Raw genomic sequence first — 25,933 nt, 5'->3', positions numbered from 1 at the left:
AGCATAATGCAAATTAACTCGCCCTGCCTTTATTGGCCGAGATAAAAAATGTTGTAAGGAATTCGAACTTGATACCTATTAATAATTTACCTGCTTAGTTTGGCAATTAGCGAAACGTTGAAGAACAATTTATGTGTATTTATTTATTAAATTAAGATATTTTATTATTTTACTAGTTCTGATTAGATCTTTTAGAACAATCTTTCGATATAATTGGATTCTTTGATAAGAACAACTAAAAATGTTGTTTTCTAGCTTCACGATGTATCCTGCACGTAGCAGGGAAGCCTAGTGTTAAGACACTACGCTTCCACTTCCACTTTCCGACGAATTTAAAAATATTAGAACTGATATACCTATTATAAAGAATAACATTTTTTGTAAAACAAAAGAAATGCCTACAAATGTTAATACTTAATGTAAATATATACTTAATGTTATATACTTTATTTAGTGGATACATAATTTTCAATTTATTGTTAATTAATAGCAGTAATATTTTTTATTACATTTATATATTTAAACGATTTATTTACATATGTAATTGACTAAATAAAAGATTAACTAAACACTTTATATAGAATTTTATCCATTGACTAAACATTTTTGAGATAATACAATATAGATTTTATAATTTTTTATTTGGACCAAAATTACATCTGGGGAATGGAGTGTCTTAACACTATGTTCCCTCTGCCTACCTTGCTGTGTGCGGACTACAGCGCAAAGAACATTTTTTATGGCACTTAATGTAAAAAATAAGCATGATGATCACATTTCGCCAATATTTGTACCATTTAACTCACGTAGGCTATTGGCGGGCGGGCCAAACTCACTAAACCGGTTTTTATTTATTACATACAATAGATCGTGATGTCCATGCCGGCTCCTATGCATAACTCAACATTGTAGCTACTAATCTGATATTGAAAACGACTGAACTAGTAAGGAAGAGTTTGACAAACTGTTGGCTATGGGAGCTGATCTTATCTTACAACGCTCTCCGTCCTCCTGTCAGATCCACTGGCGGCCACGCTCTAAGATTTAAAGGCCGCCTCGCTAACTCTTAAATATTTTACTGTGTATCGCGATCAAATTATATATCGAACGATACGACTTGGGTACCTTCAAAAAGCTCGTCTATCTCCACCTTAAAGACCGGCTTTCTCTGCTACACTGGTCTGGGTCGTGGACGGCGGTGATCACTTACCATCAGGTGACCCGTACGCTGGTTTGCCTTGTCTTTTTCCATAAAAAGAAATTAATTAAAAGGCCACAGTCTCACCATATCCCCCCACTGAATATCATACATGACATCGTGACTACCCTCGCCTCGCGTGGTCATTTAGATCATAAAACAATGGAGCAGTTGCAACCAAAGAAAACGCAATGTGCAGTTATGCAAATAGGAGGGGTCGCGACCGAAGCATGAATATTGATACAGCATTGTCGAGATTGCAGATTTCCTCGACGATAGCCCGAGCTCCTAGTTTCTATGAGCACGATTCGGAAACGAATTACCCTAAATCGATTATCAAATGATAGTGGGTTTTGCAAATAAAAAGTAATAGAATATTTCAAGCATTATATATGTATGGCAATAAAAATAAAATATTTTTAAATTACGAAAAGCATTACGAAGAGAAAATATATGGTACATTCGTTCAACTATATTTTAGTATAATACGAACGACAAGAACGCACTGAGGACTGGTCATGCCGGCACAATGGTTGGTTCGTCTAAGAAATGGCTTCAAAAACGTATATAACTTCGTCAAATGGTCATAAAATGAGACCCGTTTTATGGCGCACCTTTATAGCCGCGGGGTGCGTAAGGATGGACGGTAGGTACATCACTAGTCGAGACCGGTCTGCTCTGGTCTGACCAACTAAATAATAAAATTTTAGTATAATTTTTTTTTTTTTTAAATTATAATACAATATATAGTCTATATTTAATACTTTAAATAAAAATCCATTTAACATGATAAATTTATTTCCACATTAATTTTCATAGGCAAGACTATTGATTTAATAAAAACGTTAAAATGTTAAAATTTGCTTTAAAACATGTTTATGTTATAAAATGCTTTTATATTTCGCATAACATCAAAGTCAAGAGGACATAAAGGCCTTAATGTTTATTTTAAGTTGACAATTTTCATATGTTTGTTAATTTGAATACGTTAAAAATTATTGATATTATATTAGTCCCTAAGTATATTTACTATTGTATTTAGATACTTTATTAAAATAATTTTTAATATTTTATTTAATTTGAAAATGACAACCAATAAGCAAATAAAGCTAGCATACAGTCAGACAGCGGCAATTTCGAATAGTAATAAAAGACTATTGTTTCATCGTTATAATTTAAAGACATTTTCATGCATAAATTGTTTTGATTTAGTGTCGGACGGTGCTCGAACTCATAATTATTTATAGTTTAAATGAAGCAGTGTCGTAAATGTTCACGTTGATTTATTTACGAAGTTATAGTAGTTAAGCCGGCCAAAATCCTAAAGAATCTCCTATGTACCAAGCTTAGTTATTCTTTTAGGGATCCGTACCTAAAAAAAACGGAACTCTTACAGGATCAAATTGTGTCTTTAGGTATATATGTCTATCTGTCAATATCATTTGTCTCGAGATAGCTTGGAAATCAAGCTGAAATTAATAGGGAATATCCAGGTCTATCCAGGCCATAGTCCTTTGGAGTACTTACAAAATGAAGCTTCTAAGTCAACGTAAACATGAGGTATGGGCCTTGAAGTATCGTTTTTTGCTGCATTTTGTATGAATTTCACTATGTAATCAAAACCTATGAGTCCCGTGGACTTTCATCTAAATCTATTCAGTAATTTTGGCGTGAAAGTGGAACACACATCCATCCTCACAAACTTTCTCATTTAGTAATATTAGTAAGATATTTCGTAGTAATTCGTACTCTACATATTTTAATAAATATAATTTTAAAACTACTACTACACTATTAATAGTGTCACAAAATTTATTTATTAAATATAAAAAAAGTGATGACGTCACGCACAACGCAATAGTAATAAAGACGCCTACCTGTATTGGCATTTCTACCTGTAGCAGGTAACAGGTTAACATAATCCATGTATAAAAAGCTGGCTTTGTATGTACACTCAAAATGGATCATTATTGTTTGGAACACGTTTCTGCTGTGATATTCCAAAATACGAAAAAGCAGAACGTACAAACATGGCCTTGAGCTATTAAAATAAAGCAAGACTAAATAATATTACCAAAACTATTTTATTATACTGTAAACGTTTATATGTCGCTAAAAATTTTACAAGTTTTGTATTTTTGTAATTATTTTCATTATTAACGTATTACACATGAAATATGTAATACGTTTGTCTCTTTATATATAGAAAAATGCTGCTGAGACCACAGGTAAAATAAAAAATATAAAACTCGCTTTTACACGTGGCTTCGGCTGCGTATTCTAATAAAAATAATTAAGAGTTGTATACGACACATGACGAGGTAGTTCTGAGGTAACGTAATATAGTCTATTATAGCCTTTCTTGATACATAGACTATCCAATGGGATTTCAAACAAATAGTTCTTGAGACCAGCACGCTTAACCAAAAAACTTATAAACAGTCAAAATTATTTTTTTTACTAACACAATAATATCTAACATAAAAGAAAAACACCACGATTCTAGTTTTAGAAAAGAAATGAGGAGAGACATGAATAATTTCTCATAAATATGTATAAACCCTTTGATTACAATGTTGGCTCAAAATTTATCGACTAAATTTAATACCCATGAAATTATACCCACTTAGATAAAACGACTCCAAAAGATCAAAATCAAAAAGGCACAAACGCGAAAATATTAAACGGCCTTATTCTCTTGGCATTATTTCACGATTATGTTTTTGTAATTGGATTGACAAAATATACATTAATTTAATTTATTAGAATTATTATCATTATTTTCAATTCATATTTTAATAAGCTTAGTTTAAAGCGTAAGCGGCGTAAAGCAACTCATTCCTTCGAATAGGAATCTAACCTACAACCATAGCGCTTACAGTCAGAGCCTAACTACTGCGCCATGACGTCCTCAAATCTTATCAATAATCTAATAAAAAAATATAAATTTGAAAGAAATACGGGCACGACCCTGCTAAACGACTGCAATATTTAAATTGAAATTCACAAATTTAAATATAGACCCTATAATATCAATGACAACAAAAAAGAAATCGTGAAAAGAAGTTATTTAGTATCTAATAATATTTTCCAATTATATTACCATTCTTTTCTCCACATAACTAATAAGTTAATGAACGTTCTCTCCACTTTCTGGGATAAAATTAAAATATCATATACTTTTGAGGCTGTCTTGGCGCAGCGGCACAAGGGTGTGACTGTAACGCGACGGTTGTGGGTTCATCGCCACTCGAGGAAGTGAAATATTTATTTACGTTTATATTTCCATTTCTTCGCTCTGGTGTCGAGTTCTGCCACTCAACACGCAATGCCTCCAGAATTCGGCAGAAAGTGGGGAACGGAGTGTCTTATCACTAGGTTTCCTCTGCCTACCCAGCTGTGTGCGGGATACAGCGTGAAGATAATAAAAATATATACTTAAATTATATTCTGTAGGAGATAACAGTAAATAATCCATGTGGGTGTAAGATTCTTAACATTTCACTAGGGCCATTTGCATTTTGCAACTTTTATCGATGTACCTAAACGAGATTTTGCCGCGAAAGGTGAGAATCTGCTCGCTCTCTATATTGCTTACATTTTATCGTATGACCTCGAGTGTTAAAGGGCTAATTGAGAGTTGTACTTCAAAGAATAAATAAATGACCAGCCAGCTTAATGTTAATTAATTTCTTACTTTATAAATTTAATTCTCTATATTATTTATCTAGCAATTAGTCTCGGCTCCGCTCTCGTTGCTGGTTTATATTTGTATTAGCGGTATGGAGAAGTTTTTTTGATTAAAAGAGAGACTTTTATGGTTGTAGATTAATTTAAGAAATTATTGAAAAGGATATTACTTTATAAGAATGATTTTTTTTACAGATAGGCATTGGGAACCTAGTGTTAAGACACTCCGTTCTCCATTTTTCGCCCAATTCTAGAGGCATTACGTGGCGAAACTCAATGCCGTGCTTTACCTCGACATCAGAGCGAAGAAATTAAATTATAATGAATATTAAATATTTCATTTCCTCGAGTGGGGATCGAATCCACAACCTGTTGCGTTTACACTCACATTTTGTACACACATAGGTACATAGCCGATTTAATTATAATTGTTATATATTTTTGTCAATTCATATTGATTTCATTCAGTAGAATAAAATAAGGGAGCACAATAATTAATTCAATACTCATTATTTAGTTTAGAACGCCTAAAGCAAGACGCCTATCCTATAACCCAAGCAACATAGCTATTGAAAATCTCCGATCGGCACGAACATTGTAAATGTATGTATTAGTTCATTTATTAAACTTATAAGCTTATAATTTACATGTAGAGCACAGCAACTGTTATTAAAATATTTATTTATGCGAAGTATAGAATAGCATTGGTATAAACGGTAATTATATTATTTAATTCATATTATAATATTTTTTATAGCTTCACTCTTTATTCGAGATATAACAGGGTAGGCAGAGCGAACCATTAATAAAGTTCAATAAAAGTAATTATTAATTATCTAAGTAAAGTTACTTCTTCTGAGATACATATAAAATGTACTGAAAGATATATCGTTCTATACGACATTTATAAGCATTGGGTGCTGTTCAGAGGAAACGAATGTCTTATCCTAAATACTTGCAATAAACTTTGCTAAATAAGGAACATTACCACTCAAAAACGAAAATATTCTTTTATATAATTTCTTGCTGTCGTAGCGAGGCAAAGCGCGGCGTTGAACTCCGCCAAACAAAACGAATGCCTCAATGGGAACGGACTGTCTTAACATTTGGTACCGAGATTCTCTTAAACAAAAATACTAAAACATATATTTTGTTCTACTTATGTTCACTATTGTGATAAAAGCTCGTATCACTTCAAAATAATCAATTAACATTTATCAAGTACATCGAGATTTTTAAGCTTAGATTTTTCAAAACTAAAACTTAGCTTACTTTAGTAGCTCGTGAAATCAAGATCAGATATGGGCGGAACACGTAAAGCACATTACGCCTTAAAACTATAACCGAAATTTAAAAAATCTATAATTGTATACAATAAGTCATTAAATCATGTTAAATCGCATCACTACGGAGGTGTGCCGGCTGTGGAATTAAAATGCAATAATATATCCGGCGTGCCGTAACTCCGGCCTGTCTCTGATCTCTGGAGATATACTAAAGTATTTATTTATCCACAATTCCCTCGGGAGGTTAGATAGCATCGAGGAATCAATTTTGCGCTAAAACGTCGCGGAGGCGTAAGGCGAGCCCTAACTTACAGGTGGCAGTAATGATCATTTAATAGCTATTGGCAAATGCCATCCAAAAAGGTTCAGCATAAATACTGCTTTCAAGTCATATATATATTATAATATAAAAATTATATCTTAAAATTTTGTATCTGTGATATATAAAAAATAATAAAATATATTTCTATAACATAATATTTTGCTTAGTATTTAATGTTGGACTTGTGTAAAGTTTAAAACATTTTACTTGCTTGTAAGTCAAAATTGAAATAAATTGCTTTACATACTAACCTCGACGTAAAACTATATTCATAGCTTATGTATGAAAAGCTGGCAATTGAAGAACATCAGCTCACTCTGCTTAACGAAAGGCTTTTATTTACTTTCTTATGTTTCAAAGAGAATATAATACTTGAATTATTACTTCATTAAAAATACAATGGCAACCGTGAGCCGGATAAAAGTTTAAAGTTTCAAGTAGCGCTGTTATTGCAACGAATCGCGCACAGTAAATTAACGGACGCGATGTCGCTCTAGTAAAGCGACTTTCCTCTCTCACGCGACGCACAGATCCTAAACTCGCTTAGCTTCTACAATACTACCAACATAAATAAACGACGCGCTGCCAACCTATGCGCACTTGTCTTCCATTCTGCTTATTAAGTTATCGGGCAGTCAGCATCCTAAATAAATTAATGATATAGTATATCTAATAAAGTCGATAAGTACGCCTTTGCCAATGGTATACAAGTCATAATGCATATAGCTAGCGGTACACAAACAACATATGTATGTATGACGTACATCAACTTACTAGGAACAGGTTTTGCTTCGTTGAAGCACACATAGGAAGACAAGGGTCCAGCGGAAGTAGACCTGTGACTGTCATGAGTATCTCCCCCCGCTTAGGTTCCACCGAAGGGAGTGGGGAAGACGGGTAGGTCAGGTTCGAATGGTAAACGCACTCAGAAATGATAAGAAAGCGAGCACTTTAGACTGTTGGGGAAAGATCTATTATAATATTTTGATTACAGTTACAAAAATATGTATTTGCAAATATGAATACATGTTTTGAATAAATAATAATTAAAATATTATAAAACACGTGTTCTTTTTTATAAGATGTAGGTACGTAAATAACATAATATATTTATACATACTAAAATTAATAAAACCAAGATACTCGCTTTTAGTAATAGGTATGGAATTTACCAAAAAACCGGTTATTGTAAAATAGCTCTATGAAATGGACGCGATTGGAGAAAAATGTCTTTATATTTTTTTTTTATTCGTAGTGAATTGTTAAAAACATTAAGATAAGTAATGGCTATAAAAAGTGTATAATTTTGAATATACACATTATATTAAAATGTTTAACGTGGTGTTTGTTCATTTAAATACTGCCTAATCATACAAAATAACTAGTTTTAAACAGAAAACTAACGACGTCCTCTGAGGATCTTATAACGGTTATGTATAGAAATGTTCAAAGCTTTGATAATAAGCGTGATTAGTGGTAAATATTTAATGAAAAAAGAACTATTCGTCTGTCTTTATTGATTTGAAATATAATTTGTGTGAAGACGAGCTGATAATAAGCATAGAATATATAATATCGAATGAAATGTAAACAATTTATAATATATATTATATATTTTTATAATATATATTTTCAAAGTGGAATAACCAACCACATTGATGAAAGAAAAATGCTATTTCCGAAACGTATTAAAATTTGAAAGTAAAGAGATTAGTACTCGCGCCTCTCGAAAAACGTCGAAGTTCTTATACGTTTGTTACTTAATGCTATCAACATAAATAAATTGTAACAATTTCTTAACGTTTCTTATAAAAAAATGTAAACATATTTAAATCGATCAGTCTTAACTTGTAGCAAGATAATTTAACACGTTCATAATCTATGATTTAACTCGAGCAATGTTTCTAATTTCAAATTGGAACACACTGTATCAACAGGTCGACTCAATCAACTCTCTCTTAAAGTAATGATTTTCTAAGTCGATCTCACAAGCGGTATAAAGTAAGAAATATAATGTACTTTATACGCTTTAGAAAAACACAAAAAGATAAATAATATAATAAAAAAAAATACGATTTTTTTCGTGCTTTAAACATCATCATCAGACCAACTCGTCTTCACACTTTATCCCGCACATAGCATAGTAGGTGGAACCTATTGCTAAGACACTCTGTTCCCCACTTTCCGCCAATTTCTCGATTCAATTTTTTTTGCGTAGGTACCAGGAGTCTTTGCAGTAGGTTCCCTCTGCCTACCTTGCTATATGCGATATACAGTATGATGCTAAAAAAAAGATTTAAGCAAATAATTTACATACTGTTGAATCAAATCACGGAGGCTCTACCGGGTAGTAAGTGGGAGTTTCAAAAAAAGGCTAACAAATACGTCGAAGTGATACTTGTCTATAATTCTTATCCTACCTGAAGGTACGTAAGTGACTTTGTCGTCGATAAGGCTTTTAGGGTACGCGCCACCCAAATTCGTTATCAGTTGTGCTTCAAAACGCATTAGACGCATTTACGTTAAAATAAATGCTGATTTAAAGTACGTAGTCTCCTTTCAACGAACGCGTCCATCTTATCCAATAAATTCGTTGATAAGACTGAAACGTTAATATTTTAAAATATAAATACAAGATTTAAGCTTTTCAAACCACTCTATATGCTAAAATTATCTTCGCGTAGTTATTTATATACATATTCGACAATTTAATACCAAATTGGCTTTAAAAAAACAATTCGTTCGACTGAGCTAGGTATAGTATGTAGAAAAAGTATTTTTTATCGTGACGCTTTCTTGCACCTAGTATTAAAACATTCCGTTCTCCATTTTTCGAAGAATTCTGGAGGGATTGCGTGTTGAATAGCGGAACTCAACGCCACGCATTGCCTTGACAGCAGACTGAAGATAATGGAAATATTAAACATTTCATTTCCTCGAATGGACATCGAACCCACACTTTCTGCCTCTGGTAGAAATAATAGTAAATATTTTTTTTGGGATATAAACATGTAATTGCATAATAAATTATACAGTTTTTCCATACCAAAGCCGCAATGCTAAATGAGCAGTCACAACACTATAAGTATTGGCGTGAAATAATGAAAGCTATTTCACAGTATACGTAACGTAACTTGTACGTTCATTAAGGCGGGTGCCTACCGCCTATGCCCGCTCGGGAGCATGTGCATAAATCAGACGAGGGAATGCGGCCTGGCGCCCTAATGCGCTTTCGATGTCAGTTGATAGTCACTCTCATATAGAATTTACCAAAAAATATTTTAAATCTCGCTATTTATTATATTTCAATGTTTTAAATTTTACCAATTGTACAACTGGGGCCAATTTGTGTGACTGTGAACGCGACAGGTTGTAGGTTCGATTATCCCTCGAAGGAATTAAATATTTAATATTTTTGTTTTTTCGCTTTGGTAACGAAGCAAAGCGTGGCTTTGAGTCCCGCCACTGAACAAGCAAGCTTCTAGAATTGGAGAGAAACTAGAGAACGGGTTCCATCTGTCTACCCTGCTACGTACAGATTACAGTGTGAAGTTAAAAAAATATATAACTATGTAAATAAAGTTCTACACAACTAAGATATAAATATATAAAAAGGTGTAAATAAAGTATATAAAAATTTTCAGTTTAGTTAGGGCTCTTGAGAGTTTTTTATTTATATTTATTACTCATCCCTATATACAACTAAATGATATTATAACAGAGTTAAATATAGGAGGTTGCATTTTCTAAGAAAAACTATGATTCCTTAGTGAGGATACTTAAAATACCTTTAGGAGATTTAAAGATCTCTAGCCGGCAGGTGCAGGCGGCTGTTACGAGTACCTACAGGTTTACTTAACGACGGTACGTATTGGTGCAATTTTAACACTTAATCATAATTATGGGCAATAAAGTACGTGTAATATAACATAATAAAAAGATTAATTAATTAAGATGGAATGTTATTTTTATTTATTGTAAATTTATAACAAATATATTATATTTTTATGAAATAATATATAAATAATTCAGTTATATTTAAAAAATATATAAAATTTAATATATTATACTTTTAATAAAATATTAAAATCGAAAACCATAAAATATCTCGTTTTAGAAGTCTAAATGTGTGCACAACATCAGTATATCAGAATAAAGTGAGTATAAAGAGTGACACTTAGCACTTAACGGTCAACAGCCTTACGATTAAATAAGATATTTGGAATTCGGATTGTGTAAGCGAAAAAACTGGATCTGATGCTCAAAGTTTTATTTAAGCTTTGTGATTTCTGTTACCTGTAAAACATTTTTTTTATTTTAAGTAAAACATTTTGTTTATTCTAAGTGTTAAGTCACTCCGCTCCCCACTTTCCACCAAATGAAAGTATTGCGTATTGAGTGGCAGAACTCAACGCTGCGCTTTGATTCGACGCTGAAAGAATGAAAATAATAAATATTTCATTTTCTGGAGCGAATCGAACTCTGTCTCCTTTATTGTTAACACTAAATATATTTTAATAAATATATACTGAATCAAACAGTATATGTGATAAAAGATTGGATACAGAACGTTTTATTGCTAAGCAGCAGACCGTAGCAGAATGTGTGCGTAATTTTATAAAAATAACATGTGTATTTACATACACATATGAAAAAATTGTGAGGCCTTCGCGACGAGGGCTTTTTAAAAATCTGGCATAGATAAAGAATACTATTAGATTTCATAACAATATTGAGAGATTTCGTTTTTACATAATCTTGTCTGTCCTCTATTTAATTAGCTATTTAAATATGAGAAAAATAAAGATGCATGAAGAATTAATGCAGTAGATGCTCTACTGCATTAAGAAGAATTATGTGCAAATTTTACAATAATATATTATTTTCTTAAAATTGTATGGTCAGATGGGACGGTAACTTTTTTAGTTAAAGTTTAAAGTTAAGTTTAAGGTATTTATTCCACTATAGACTACTCACTGTCATGAAAGTCTTATTCTCTTTATTTGTTCTTTTAAACTCAACGCCGCATTTTGCCTCGATACCAAGATATGGAAATATAAACGTAAATAAAATATTGCACTTCCTCAAGTGGGGAACGAACCCATAACCTCCGCGTTACAGTCACACCCTTGTGCCGCTGCGCCACGACGGCCTTTTTTTATTACTTAAAACATAATAAAATAGTACCGTCAATATTATCCTTATCAATACCATATACGAATGCATTTAAAAAGAATAAATTGTAAATATTGTAATAATATAATGTGACAATAACTTGTAAATGTAAATAGTACTGGTAATATGTGTTATATTTATTGATTAAATTACAAATAAAATTCGTGTTTCATTTAATCTTTAGAAGGTTTCAGAACGAATGTTAAGATATCGTTGTGAGACACAGCTTATCTTTAATTTAGAGTTTTCGATTAGAGTCTCCAGCCGACGTCCGCTAACGAGCATTCGATTTTAATTTATTTTTATTTTAACAACAGTACGGTGCTGATGTTTTGTCTTCTACCGACGATTGTGCGAAGTTAATTGGATTGCCCGCTTTTAAATAATAACTAAAGCTTACCCACATTCTTACAAGTAAACTTGGATCGAGACATGTCTAAGGTCTTCTATTTTTAACTTGTATTTTATATGAGCAACGAAAATTTAAGACCCTGGAAGTTTTTCTATTATTTGTTTAGGTTTACAATTATTAAATCGGTTGTATTAATTTTATGGAAATTTTACTAAAAATATCCTATTTTTATTTCCTTTTTGTGAGTATCTAGAGCAAAGAATATATAAAAAGTCTATATGTATATCCTTTTCTTTTTACAACAAAACAAGTTTAAATAACAAGTGTGTTCTGATGTTCGTATATAATAATTGACTATGTTTACCTTAGTTGTTGTAGACTGCAACGGCGAAGAAGAGGACACGGCACATATTTCTACTTCATATCTGTCCGCCCCGGCTTCTCTGTCCAATGAAACTGACGTAGACAAAATACCTAACGACGAATCTATGTCAAATAATCTATCTACTTGTTTGTTATCACCAGTTACATTAACTATGTAATATTCTAAACCAAGTTTAAAGTTATTAGTCATATTTAACACTGCTGTCCCTGCTGGTTCGTTTTCTGCCACAGACACTGATCCGACATTTGTCCATGTAATGCCTTCTAACTCCGTTCCACCCATGATAACCGTCAGATACGTTTCAGTACTTCTTTGCTCACTTAGCACAGCTTCATCTGTCGCCTTTATTACTAGATTCCACCTCGCATCAGGCGTAGCAGGAGGATATCGTAGTGTTAAAGCACCATTGCTTCTATGCAAGTCAAACATATCATTTCCACCATGAATTAATTTGTAAGTCACAAGTCCATTGGTTCCAGAGTCAAGATCACGAGCCAAGATATTCATTATAAATATTCCACGATTAACACTTCTACCCAATCTGGCAGAGTTTATAACTGCAGCGTTCATAGATACAAAAACAGGTGCATTGTCATTAATATCTTCAACGATAACTGTGACTAGTTTCTCTGCAGAGAGCCTTGAAGATGCTGGTTCTGCTCTATCATATGCAACCACAGTAATTCTGAATGTATCAATATTTTCTCTATCAATTGGTAATAATGTGTGTATAACACCAGTTACATTATTTATTGCAAAATGTCGTTTATTATCTTTGGGATCCTGATGCTTAATTGAATAATAAACTTTACCATTCAACCCAGAGTCTGGATCTTCAGCTGTAACTGTCACTATAGGAGTATGTGTGGGAATGCCTTCTCGTATTTGTCTAACTATTGCTGTATTTGTAAAAATAGGTGCATTATCATTAGCGTCAATAACATTGACGGTAAATGGAATACTTGATGACAAAGTTGGATTTCCATTATCAGTAGCAGTAATATTTAGAATATAAGCAGTTAAGTCTTCATAATCTAAATGTTTATGTAAAAATAGTTCCCCGGAATAACTGTCGATAAAAAAGGTTTCTTTCCTATTCCCTGATGAAATAAAATATTGTACTTCATTGTTTATACCTAAATCAGCATCTGTTGCGTGAAATTGCATAATTTTTCTATTTATTGGTTCTGTCTCTAGTACTGAAACCTTCAATTGAGATTGAGTAAATATAGGAGCATTATCGTTCTCATCAAGAACTTCCACTTCTATTGTTGTCGTTGAAGTGAGTTTTAAGTCTTGGCCTGAATCATGCGCAATAACTGTTAACTGATATCGATCGGTAGTTTCTCTATCTAAAGCTCTATTGATAAATAATTGTCCTGTCGCTTCATCCAACATAAATTTTCCCATGTCATCACCACCTTTTAACTTATAATATATATCTCCATTTAAGCCTTCATCAGCATCTGAAGAATATACTCTCATAACAGAAGCCCCTACGACAGCTCCTTCAGATACTTCAATTTTATATGGTGTTCTCATAAATACAGGAGCATTATCATTAACATCTGTTACAAAGATAGTAACTCTGACTGAATCCGACAATTTAACTTTACCATTGTCACTTACAGTGACTGTTAAAGTTATATAATTTTGACCTGTACTCGAAAACAAGCTTTCTCTGTCAAAATATTTTAACGTTTTGATAAAGCCATTTCTAGAGTCTATTCTGAAATCGTTTTGTGCAATAGGTAAACTAAAAGTTAATTCGGCGTTACGACCTATATCTTTATCTGTTGCTGTCAACTTTCCTACAAAAGTGTCAGGTGGTTCATTCTCTTTAATTTTAAATATGAAAGTGGTATTTGTAAATTGTGGACTATTATCATTTTCATCCAATACGTGAATAACAACTGGCACTTGTGAAGATCTTGGAGGTTTTCCATAATCTGAAGCTACTAATGTTAAAGAATAATAATCACGTTCTTCTCTATCTAAAGAACTCTTTACATAAAGATATCCATCTGGAAATATTCCAAATTTTTCATCTGTATTACCTTCAATAATAGAATAAGATATCTTGCCATTTAGTCCCAGATCAGCATCAGAAGCAGAAATAGCAAAAAATCTAGTGTTTACTAATGTTGATTCTAGCAATGACGTTTCATAAGAAGTATGATCAAATACTGGAGTGTGGTCATTAACATCAGTTACAATTGCGGATATTGTATGCTTTGTAGATAGGACTGGTTTCCCATTATCTGAAGCGGTAACTTCTACAGCTAATACAGTACTCGGTTCACTGACAATTGCTGTATTCAAATATATGACTCCGGTGGTTTCCGATATTCTAAAATAATTTTCTGGATTATAAGTTAATGTATAAGAAACAGTGCGATTAGATCCAGAATCACGATCTGTTGCTCTAGCAAAATAAACTTCTTGACCAACTGCCATATTTTCTGGGATATAAATATCGTCTTTACCTTCAATAAAAAATGGATAATTGTCATTCACATCTAATACTGAAATATTTACAGTCGTGAATCCAAATGCTTGGCCACTTTTTGCCATTACTTTAAGGTGATAAGTCATTTTATCTTCACGGTCTATATTCAACTCATTTGTTATAGTGCCACTTTTTTCATCTATTTTAAAAATATGTTTAGGATCTCCATCCAGAACGAAATAAGATATTGATTCACTTAATGTTTTTGTACTGACTTTTCCAACGAATCGACCTATTTCAGGTTTCAATGTACCTTCATCTTCCACTATTCTGAAATTATAACCATTGTATCCTTCAAAGTCTAAATTTTTGCGATAAGAAGCATTTATTATTTCAACAATTGCATCATCAGAAGCTCGTCTTTGACCTTTATCTTTACAAGATATACGAAGAGAGTAAAGTGGTTTTTGGGCTTTACGAAAATCTTTTTGTAAAATAATATTACCAGTTTGTGGCTCAATTTCAAAATATCCGTCACCACCACTCTCAAGCTTGTATGTAATTTTTGCGTTGTCTCCCTCATCAAGGTCGAATGCGTTAACTTGCAGTACTGTAGATCCAAGAGCTGTATCTTCTCGTATACTTTCAAAATATCTTTGAGGATAAAAACTGGGATCGTTGTCGTTAATGTCAAAGACCTTAAGATATATTGTTGCTGTTGATGACTGCGGTGGATATCCTTGATCTTTTGCAATTACTTGAATTTCGTATTGAGAATTTTTTTCTCTATCCAGCTCAGTTACTGTACTTAACTGTCCCGTTATTGGATCTAATGTAAATGTATTTGGATACTTTCTGTCGACACTGGGAGACAAATAGTACGATACCGATCCATTTGTACCTTGGTCGTAGTCTGAAGCTGTCAATATTAATATTTCTTTAATAGGTTGCATATTCTCAAGAATTGTGGCGTTTATTTGATTTTGAGGAAAAGAGGGCGCCTCATCATTCTCATCAAGTATTGTTATTTTTAACCTTGTATAGGCCCATTTTGGGTTTGGTCCTCCATCACGTGCTGATACGTTTAAATCAACAGTTCCTTGAACTTCTCTATCCAACGTGGACCTTGTTATAACTAAACCTGTTAAGTGATCTATCGAAAACCATTGCTGTTGGTTACCATCGTAAAAATCATAATAAATTTCAGCATTCACTCCAGAATCTTCATCAGAGGCTGTTATACCAGCAACATAAGTTCCTGCAGGTGCCAATTCACTTAAAACAGCAGAATATTCAGATTTTTCAAATACTGGCTCATGATCATTGACGTCATTAACATGTATTACAAGGAAAGATGTAGCGGTTCTAGCTGGAACTCCTCTATCAGTGGCCACGACTGTCAAATTATATTTACTTATTTCTTCTCTATCTAAAATACCATTGACGTGAACAATATATACACTGCTTGAATTTTCCAATCGAAAATGATTCAACTCATTGCCCGAAATTATTTTCACACTTGTAATGCCATTAAGACCAGCATCTAAATCAGTTACAGTAATAGCAGCTACAAGAGATCCATTTTTAGCATTTTCATCCACAGTTGCAAAGTTAGCCGTTGGAGGTACATAAGTAAAAGTAATCACAGGATCATGGTCATTAGCATCTATAAGATTGACAGTTACATATGTGCGTGCATCCTGACGGGGAGAACCATGATCTTTTGCTATAACAGTAAGGACACACGTCATATTGCACGTTGTATTACTACAATATTTTGGACAATTTAATTTTTTTGTCGTAGTTATCACACCAGATTCGGGGTCCACTGCAAATTGTTTTTCTGTATCAGTCACTTCATATGTTATTTTGCTGTTATCACCTAAATCACTATCTGTAGCTGTAACTTTAAGAACTGTAGTCCCTAGAGGTACACTTTCATTTAGAGATACGGAAAAATCACTTTGATCAAAAATAGGAGGATTGTCATTTACATCTAAGATAGAAACATTTACTTGCAGATACCCGTATTTAGATGGATTACCACCATCACGTGCTGATATATTTAAAATGTAAAAATCTGTAGTTTCTCTGTCCAATTTCCCTGTGGTCTCCAAATGTAAATAAGACGTTTGTCCACTAGGATTAACTGTTACGTTTAATCTAAATTTTCCTTCGTTATCTCCATCCATTATTCTGTAATCGTTAGTAATTCCATTTTCACCTAAATCGTTATCAGTTGCTGCATCTAGCAGCAATTTTGTTCCTGGAGCCGCACTCTCCGAAAACGCAACAGCTATAACAGGTTCTGGAAACTCAGGGTTATTATCGTTTACGTCCGTTACTCGAATTCTTACTTCTATAGGATATGTGGGCTGACTCGATAAAACAACGAACGCATAACGATCTACACTTTCACGATCAAGAATCATATTCGTTTTAATTTCACCAGACACTGAATCTAGAATGAACTCTTTTGGTGGTTCATTAAAGCGATAAGTAAAACCAGGCTTAATTGGAATTCTTCCAACAATAGTTCCAATAGGCTGAGCTTCTGGCACGCGAAGATCAACGCCAGTGTCTACGGCACGAGATTGCATCTGTTCGGCGGCGGCGCTAGCGCCTGCGCCGGTGAGCAGCGCCAGCGCGACCAGCACCACGTGCCACCGCCCCATCCTGGTCATGAGACTGTAGACAACATCGCCAGCTTAATTCTCCTGCAGCAATAATAAGCTTCGAATATGAAGCTTACTGTGTCCCGTTCGCGCAGTGTCGCGCACTCACTCGTTTCAGGTATGCAACATGGCCGCAACGACCTAAGCGAACACAAATATCTCACAGAAAGTGCGACCCGCCGTTGCGCTTACACCGTCACATTTATCCGTAAACACACGTGACACTCACAATCAACACCAGTTACAACTTAATATTTTCATAAATTATCTAAGACATATATGTATATATCAATAGATTATGTTTCAATTTGTTTTTTGAAAAAATATCACAGTAAAATTTCACTTCAAGTTTAAGTTTATATCACAATAACGTTTCGAATTCGTAGCAATAACGGCAAGTGTATCGCGTCGCGCTAACCACGTTACTGGCGGGCGGAGGCTTACCGGCCGCCCCGCAACCTCCCCTCGATCGGTCCCCGCAACTTTAGAGCTTCGACTGGTTGCGGGACGATGATGTAGAGATAATGGCCGCTCAAGGATTGCTCTATCTCTTATTCAAAAATATGAAATTTTATAAAAATGTTAAAGTAAAAATATATTTATCAAATCTGATTGATCTGATAAATATATTTTTACAGTTTTAGTTATAAGTTATATAATTTATAATATGTAATTTTGTATACAATTTGTAAATACACGTGCCAAAAAATGTATTCTTTAAATTTTTATCAATTTGTAAAAATAAAATTCATATTCATAAATTTCAAAAACAACAAATAGTATAAAAATAACAATTAAACGCGTTGATGTCTTTTATACGAGTAATTCGCTTTCGTAAGAAAAAGTGTATTTATACCCACAAATTGTTAAGATATCGATAGAAGATTGCGCTAATTTTAATAAATTTTATTATTCAAATTGTTTATTATTTGATCATATAGCTATAAAGAAGATCTTTTGTATTTTTTTTTACTTTTGTTGTAGTAAGTAGGTGCTCTACTACTATAATGACTAGAGCATAAAATTGATCTAAAATATCCTTATCCTGTATTATGATTATTCAAAGCTTAATTTTAACCCTAATCAAGAAGCATAACATTCAAAGTAAATGACAATCTCGTTACCACATTTCTTGCACATTTTATGATTTTAAATTTTTGTTACAAAATTTGCATTACATTACACAAAACTTTAGTAAAATTTGTGCAACAAAGTTTTGTATAATTTTTGTATTAACGGAAATTGAATATATAACATATTCCAGATTATTGTAGATCTTCCTATAAGTTGTATAAGTATAAGGAAATTGTTTAAGCTAAAGAAATTATCGTAAGTTACACTTACGTTAAAAAACAATTTATTTTTTAACGTCGCAACTCATTAAAAACCATAGAGGTTCTTAATACGTTGCATATATTTTTTTTAATTGTTTTGTTTCCATATAAATTTTATGAAGATTAGAAGCATTTTAGAAGAAATCAACAAAACACTTTTTTAATATATTTCGTTTAGTTAACATAGTTTTTTTAAGAGTTCTACTAAAAAAAAAATATAATAACGTAGAAAAAAACAACTTTTTTTATTGAATTCTCAAGGATATCTTAATGGAATATACAAAATAATAATAAGCAGATTAATTTGACACACTTCAGACGTTAGGTTATGGAAAACAAATAACGTTATGTATTTGAAGTAATAGACACACTTTTTACGTCTTATTATACTAAACTAATTATAACATACTACAGCGAAACAGAAGGTTATATATACCTACCATATAGAGAAAATTGTTGCTCAATTCCATTAAAATATACTGATTGAATTTCCTTTGGATATTCTTCTTCTACTACCTGGCATTAGTCCCGGCTTTTGTTACCAAAATATGTTTTCTGACTCAACTTACTCTACTTAGCACGATCTTCAATATTCTTGGTGGTTATTTCATTTCCAGCTTAACAGCTGGCTCAGGATTGATAATTCTGGAGTCCAGGCTCTTAAACTTAAAATTACCGTTTCAAAGATCTTTCTTTTCTCTTACGTATTGTGGGCTCGTTTCCCACTGGAGAATATGAAATAATTAATATTTTCGTTTACTTAACTCTGGTGTCGAGGCAAAAAGCAGCGTTGAGTTCCGCCACTTAACAGGCTATGCCTCTAAAATACGGAATGGATGGATAATAAAATGGAGGAAAACAGAAGTGTCTTAATTGATACGGGCTGTCTTAACACTAGGTTCCCAGGTTCCCCCTGTCTACTCTGCTTTTAGCGGGATACAGCGTAAAGCTAAAAATCCCTATGTATTACGCAAATTGTCATAAATATTCATATTTTTTTGCTTTAAATAAATATTTACATATTTTAATCAAAGAAAAACTTTAATAAATTGATGCAGGACATAATATGATTTATTAGATTTTTGTTGCATTTCATGTAATACAAAAACATTTCTAAAACAATAAAAACGATATGACACCAAAATATTAGCTACAAACAATCAAAAAGATCCTTAATTACTTATAATTTTTAATAAAATCTTCTTTTTTTATATTGTGAGGCGTGGCGCAGTGGCACAAGGGTAAGACTGTAACGCGACGGTTGTGGTTTCGATTCCCACTCGAGGAAGTGAAATATTTATTTACGTTTATATTTCCATTTCTTCGTTCTGGTATCGAGGTAAAGCGCGGCGTTGAGTTCTGCCACTCAACACGCAATGCCTCCAGAATTCGAAGAACGTGGAGGAGGAGTGAACGGTGGAACGGAGTGTCTTAACACTAGGTTGCCTCTGCCCGAAAAAGTGTAATGCAAAAAAAAAAATTAAACACAAAAATATTATATCAATTCTTCTACACCGGACATTACGTCTTCATCATTTTTTGAGTGAGTGAGTGAGTTGGTAAGGTTATTACAGACAAATTAAAAATACCTAAGGTTTTATACCTTCAAATACTCATTTTATTAAATAAGTTCTTTAACTAATGTATACTGTATACTTTATACTTGTATACTGTTTACTTAAGTAATTTTCAGTCAGCGTCAAACAATTAATAATCGAAGATTATTAAATTATCTTTGAATTCTCAATTGAAAAAACAAACCAAATCAAATTAACAATGCAAAGTAACAATTGTAATTTAAATTTTCGAAAAATGCATGTATACTAACGCCGAATAAAAATTACTTAGGTATAATATAAAACATTTATTTAAGAACTTAGTTATTAAAAGTAATATTTAAAAGGTTCATATTTCACATTCATTATTTAATTTATGATGTTTAGTTTTTTTTTAATTAAAAAGTTTTTATTCTTTTAGCGTTATTTCATGATCAACATATAAAATACTTATTTTTTTGTGAAAATCACACAAACTGTGTTTTATCTGAACTGACTTGATAAGATAATATTTTTGCTTTCGTTCAATGTAGCCAGTTTAGTATTGATTTACATAAAGTATTTCTATTTAAAAGTTCTTACTCGGTCTGTATTTCTGAAGTATATTTTAAGTTAGTACAAAATGCTTAACTCTTTATGCAAAAACCTTAAACCTCCATCTTCACTAATAAAATATGAATTAGTGGTATTCCACGCACTCCTTGAGCTTTTATCTACTTGTTTTGTTTCAAGAGAGATGGCGCTGTTCTTTATAGAAATATAATGTTTATTTTATAAACATTTACAGTTAAATACGATATTGAATTAAATATACTAGATAATTAAATATATATACTAGATAATTAAATATATATAGTCCTATTAACGAATCAGGTAAAATATTATTAATCAATTTTTTAGATTTTTTTTTCATTTTTATCATCTATTCTACATATATTTATCGTCATAAAACTGTTTATTCAAGTATATTTAACTTGAACACAAAATAAATAAATGATTAATATTTTTGTTGCTCTACGCTCTCTACGCTTTTGTTCTCTTACAACTTTTAAGAGAGATGGCGCTTTAAATTAGTATAAAAACTGAGATTAACAACATTAGCGATTAAAATCTTAGATTAAAATATTAAAAGAAACTGCAAAAATGAATGTTTAAATTAGAGAACATTATCTATTTACATGCTCTACTGATGAATGTGAATGAATATTACATTAAAATGAATTAACATATTGTATTTTTTTTAATTTAGTGTGTCTCAAACAATATAATAAACAGCTTATAAAATAAAAGTGCATTAAGTAGAATTTTTTGGCTGACACATTTTAAAATAATAACTATTTTATCATTCGTCATCCTTAATTTTTTAATAGGTTGAAAGCTTTCGTATTACTGTTGAGTGACGCAATATTACTAAAGATGGCTCTGAGAAAAATTTACTTGAATTTAGTCTATACTGGCATTGAACATATTATATTTGAAAATAAGTATTTAATGATTAGATTTCTGAAATTAAAAATAAAATGGAACGTTTAAAAAATATTTTCTTATATTATCAACAAGAAAAAGCAAACGGTTTTATGTAGAGTAACATACTATACCAATTAAATGGAACCTTTATAACAATAATATGTTGTCTGTTCGTTTTTCGGGTCACTTTACCTTCAGGTCATGAAAATAACCTGAAGATAAAATAAAGACCTGACAGAAGAATGAATGAAAGGTGAAATTAATATCAAATATCCAGCTTTAAAGTCCCTCTAAGCAAAAAAAATAAGTTTCTAAGTCATCTTAATAAAATTATTCCTTTATCTGTGATATATAGGAAAAAACAATACAAACTTATATTTATAGTTCATTTCATACAAAATGAGTGAATATGCTCGCAAACTTAAATTTGTCACTTTTTATAAGGTCTAGTATGTACTTCCCGTTGACTACCATCCTGAAATTGGTACGGAAGCCTTGGTGGGCGAGTCCAACTCGCATTTAGCCGGTTTTTTTACAACGAAACACTTTATCATTTCAATAAATAAATTAAAAGTATATATATTAAAACAAAAAGTAATTTATCCACCTTCTTTATAATAAACATACTATATAGAAAAATATAGGTACCTATCATTTACAATATATATTTAAGGTGTAAAGCAATATCATTAATCACGATTTAAAATCAGTCCATAATTCACGTTTTTAAACGTTTACTACATGTCAAATCATTTATAAGAACGAGCCTCTTTCTGTTAAAAATAGCACAGTGTTCGTGCTTACTATATTTTCCATTGGAACACTTGTTGCTAAAGGTTTGACGTCACTCTCTCCTTCCACTGTAGCTCTGCGCAGGGAGTCACCCCCCACCCGGGACATGCTGACGTAAGGACCTACACTCATGAATGGATGAGTCCTAAGGTTGGCTAGCTTGCTTCTCATACCCAAATGTCACAATTATCGTATTACGTCATTTCAAAAGGCACTTCGTTGTCAGTATAAATTATAGTAATCTCATTAATAAAACATGTTTTAATAAAAAAATGGTAAACATCTGTAAGATATGTATAGTATATTTTAAAAATAATAATCAATTATTGTCTGCTAATTTCTATACTGTTGTTTAATTCAAGTTCTCTTACATTTTAGAACAGTAACAGTTAATTAAGCGTTATGTTACGCCCACGTTGTTATACAGCCACTTTTTGCGTCTGTAAAACATATAAAATTTTGGTTAATTAATGTATATATAATATATTTATATAAAATTGTAGTTTTGGTCTGGAATTCGCTTCTTAAGTCTGAATGTTTCATCTATAAATAGAAGCAGCTACCACCCACACAATCTGACGCACAGCTATGGATAATGGATATATATGTATATTTGACATAAAGAGAAAACCGAGTCCTCTCGCCTGAAGCTTCGCTTTTATATAAGGGATGCACGAGTAGACTTGCTATGAATATACCCATTGTTTTCACGTCTCTTTCATACAGCTTAGTAGCAATATACAATCGTTTCTAAAATTAGATTTCTATTTTCATTTTATTGTCCTTTGATTCTTCTAAAAAAAACATAATTTAGATCACGCGATCCATCAAATACCAAAAGTTTAATAAATACCTACGGTTAAAAAATATTGTATAAAGAATTTGTAATCTCATTCTGAAAACAGCCGTTGTAGTGCGTACTCAATACGCAAATTTATTTACCTCAGCCTATTTCCATTTATAACATTATTGTAACCATTAATTTACAGGCTATGCCATAAATTCTTAATTTTTTTATTAAACACATATTTTAAAAATGTTTTGTAAATGTAAATTATTAATCTAACTTAATAAATAAATAAAAATACCTTACGAGCCTTCTTAAAAATCAATGGACAATCCAACACCTCGTTTGATTTTCTCATCGCAAACCAATAGTTTTTCGGATTAGTGGGTTCAACCATACAAACCCATCACCTGTAATAATATTATTAGTATATATCAGTAGTAATAAATTAAAAAAGGTTAAATAATGTACAAATTTTAAAAAATGTACTTGAACGTAACACAGGTATCAATGTTTCTAGATATTGACTTGCAGAGACGACACAAAGGCGCCTAACGGTCGTTCACCTCATATTTGTGACTTCCGCTGGCGAATTTGACGATGCATTTCCATTGCACTGCAATTTCAACCCCCTGACCTACCCTATGCACCTATCACTCTACCTCGCGTTAAGCACGCTCGATCTAAAAACCCAATGTACCCGATCTTGTAATTTTTTTCTGGATTCACGTTTCAGATGAATTGTGAAAGGCAAGAATCTCAATAAAATCTTAATACTGCCCACGTGTACATCATATAATTTCTTATTTTTTTGTTATAAATGTATTAGGTTTTTCTTAAAAGGACGAAAAATAAATGGAATTCGAATTCTAAGAAATTAAATTAATGCTTTATAAAAAATATTTTTTAATGAACAAATATTAGCACAAAATCTTTTTTTAAATGAAATGTTCATTGGTGAATGAGAGGTTCGCGTTTTGGTAGAGTTTGCTTTGGGTATACCATTGCATTGATAAGACATCAAAAATCCTCATTGATCCAATATGTGCTAATAGACGGATCAAAATTTGGTCAGGTGCGAGTTAGTTTCGCCTACAGAATTCTCAATTGTGCTGAAATTTAGAATATAACTTTATCCCACATGGTACGTAGGGCGGGGTCGGATTAATAACAGGACAGGTCATCACATAGTACAGCGCCTGACGGTTACCGCGATGGTTGTGTATTTGAACTCCACTCGGGACAAAGAAATATTTTATTCATTACTTATTTTCATTAGCTGAAACAAAGAAATCATTATTTTCCATATTTATTAATATAATTGAATATTTTATATTTTGTTTTCGAAAATATTATTCTTTTCCCCTTTCAACTAATTTGATATTTAGAAAAACAGTAACGAACCTGGCGGATAAGCAGTGTGATAGCTTATCTGTTAATAATGTTTTGTGCAAACTAACAACGTGATAAACATTATCTAGTCTCATAGTAATTAATTTAATATGAACATGAATATTATATTCTGTTCAAACTTTAATTAAATAGGATCTTGTGGAATTAGTATGTATTACATTACAGTGAAAATTTCCACTACGTAAGCCATTTGCTTACTTTCTGAAAAGAACAATGTTATAAAATTTTCCACAATTTAGCATGTGCACGTAAGACAAGCGGTAATAAATAAACAGTTACAAATTGAAAGTATATGATACAGAATTACATTTATTATTTCAATTTTTAAATGAAAAACTAAAGGATTTGTATTTCTAATGCCTTACACTATTATTGGATAGCACAAAGCAACGTGAGTGTGCTTGAAGCTTTAACAAGTTTCTTTGAATAGAACAAGCCGAGCTCGTTTCTTATACAGTATACACTCTGTTGTCGAAAAGGATGCACTCTACATAAATAGCTATTTTCAGTTTAATTTAAATACGCTTCTCTGAAATATCGCATATGGATGGGTGCTTGATACACCTTGGATGTAAAAAAATACTTTGTTTAATACGAAAATTATCATATAAATTGTTCTCTGATGTGAAAATAGTAATTTTATTTAATGAATACATGACAATATCTTTAATATTAAAAAATAGAAGCTTAATTTCACTATAACAAAAAATATGAAAATAAAATAGTATAACTTAATTCATAATCAATTGATGAATTATGATTATCGTATCAAAATTATTTCAAAATTATTTTTCACTTTTTCTAATAAACATATTAATTTAGAAACAAGGAGTCCAAGGAAAGGTTTAAAATTACTTTTGTATGAATGTTAGTATTTTATTAATAAATTTTAAATTGACGTAAGCAAAGTAATAGTACTGTACAACCAGATGAATAATCTGTGGGTTCGATCGATAACTGAGTGGCATGGAGTGGAGACCGGGCCGGCCACCCTCAGCCCACGGGGTGCACGCAGGGTGGTTCATTGAGAACGTGGGCGGCGCGTGGGCGAC

At 32.0% G+C, this 25,933-nt stretch overlaps 1 protein-coding gene across 1 annotated transcript in view; it reads right to left on the bottom strand.

The window, feature by feature from the left end:
* The window catches only part of ft (cadherin-related tumor suppressor fat), an 84,496-nt gene extending 66,567 nt beyond the window's left edge, over nt 1-17,929 (bottom strand). The window contains exon 1 of the mRNA XM_085203872.1: nt 12,388-17,929. Coding sequence (XP_085059998.1) covers nt 12,388-17,541 — 5,154 coding nt within the window. The 5' untranslated portion in view covers nt 17,542-17,929. The remainder of the gene's footprint in view (nt 1-12,387) is intronic.
* Nucleotides 17,930-25,933: the final 8,004 nt, after the last annotated feature.

The sequence above is a fragment of the Heliconius melpomene genome, chromosome 19 (genome assembly GCF_056956725.1).
Source record: "Heliconius melpomene rosina isolate 202511_hmr_F chromosome 19, ASM5695672v1, whole genome shotgun sequence".
Lineage (NCBI taxonomy): Eukaryota > Metazoa > Arthropoda > Insecta > Lepidoptera > Nymphalidae > Heliconius > Heliconius melpomene.
The sequence above is the reverse complement of the archived record's forward strand: the minus strand, read 5'-3'. Positions and strand labels throughout refer to the sequence as shown.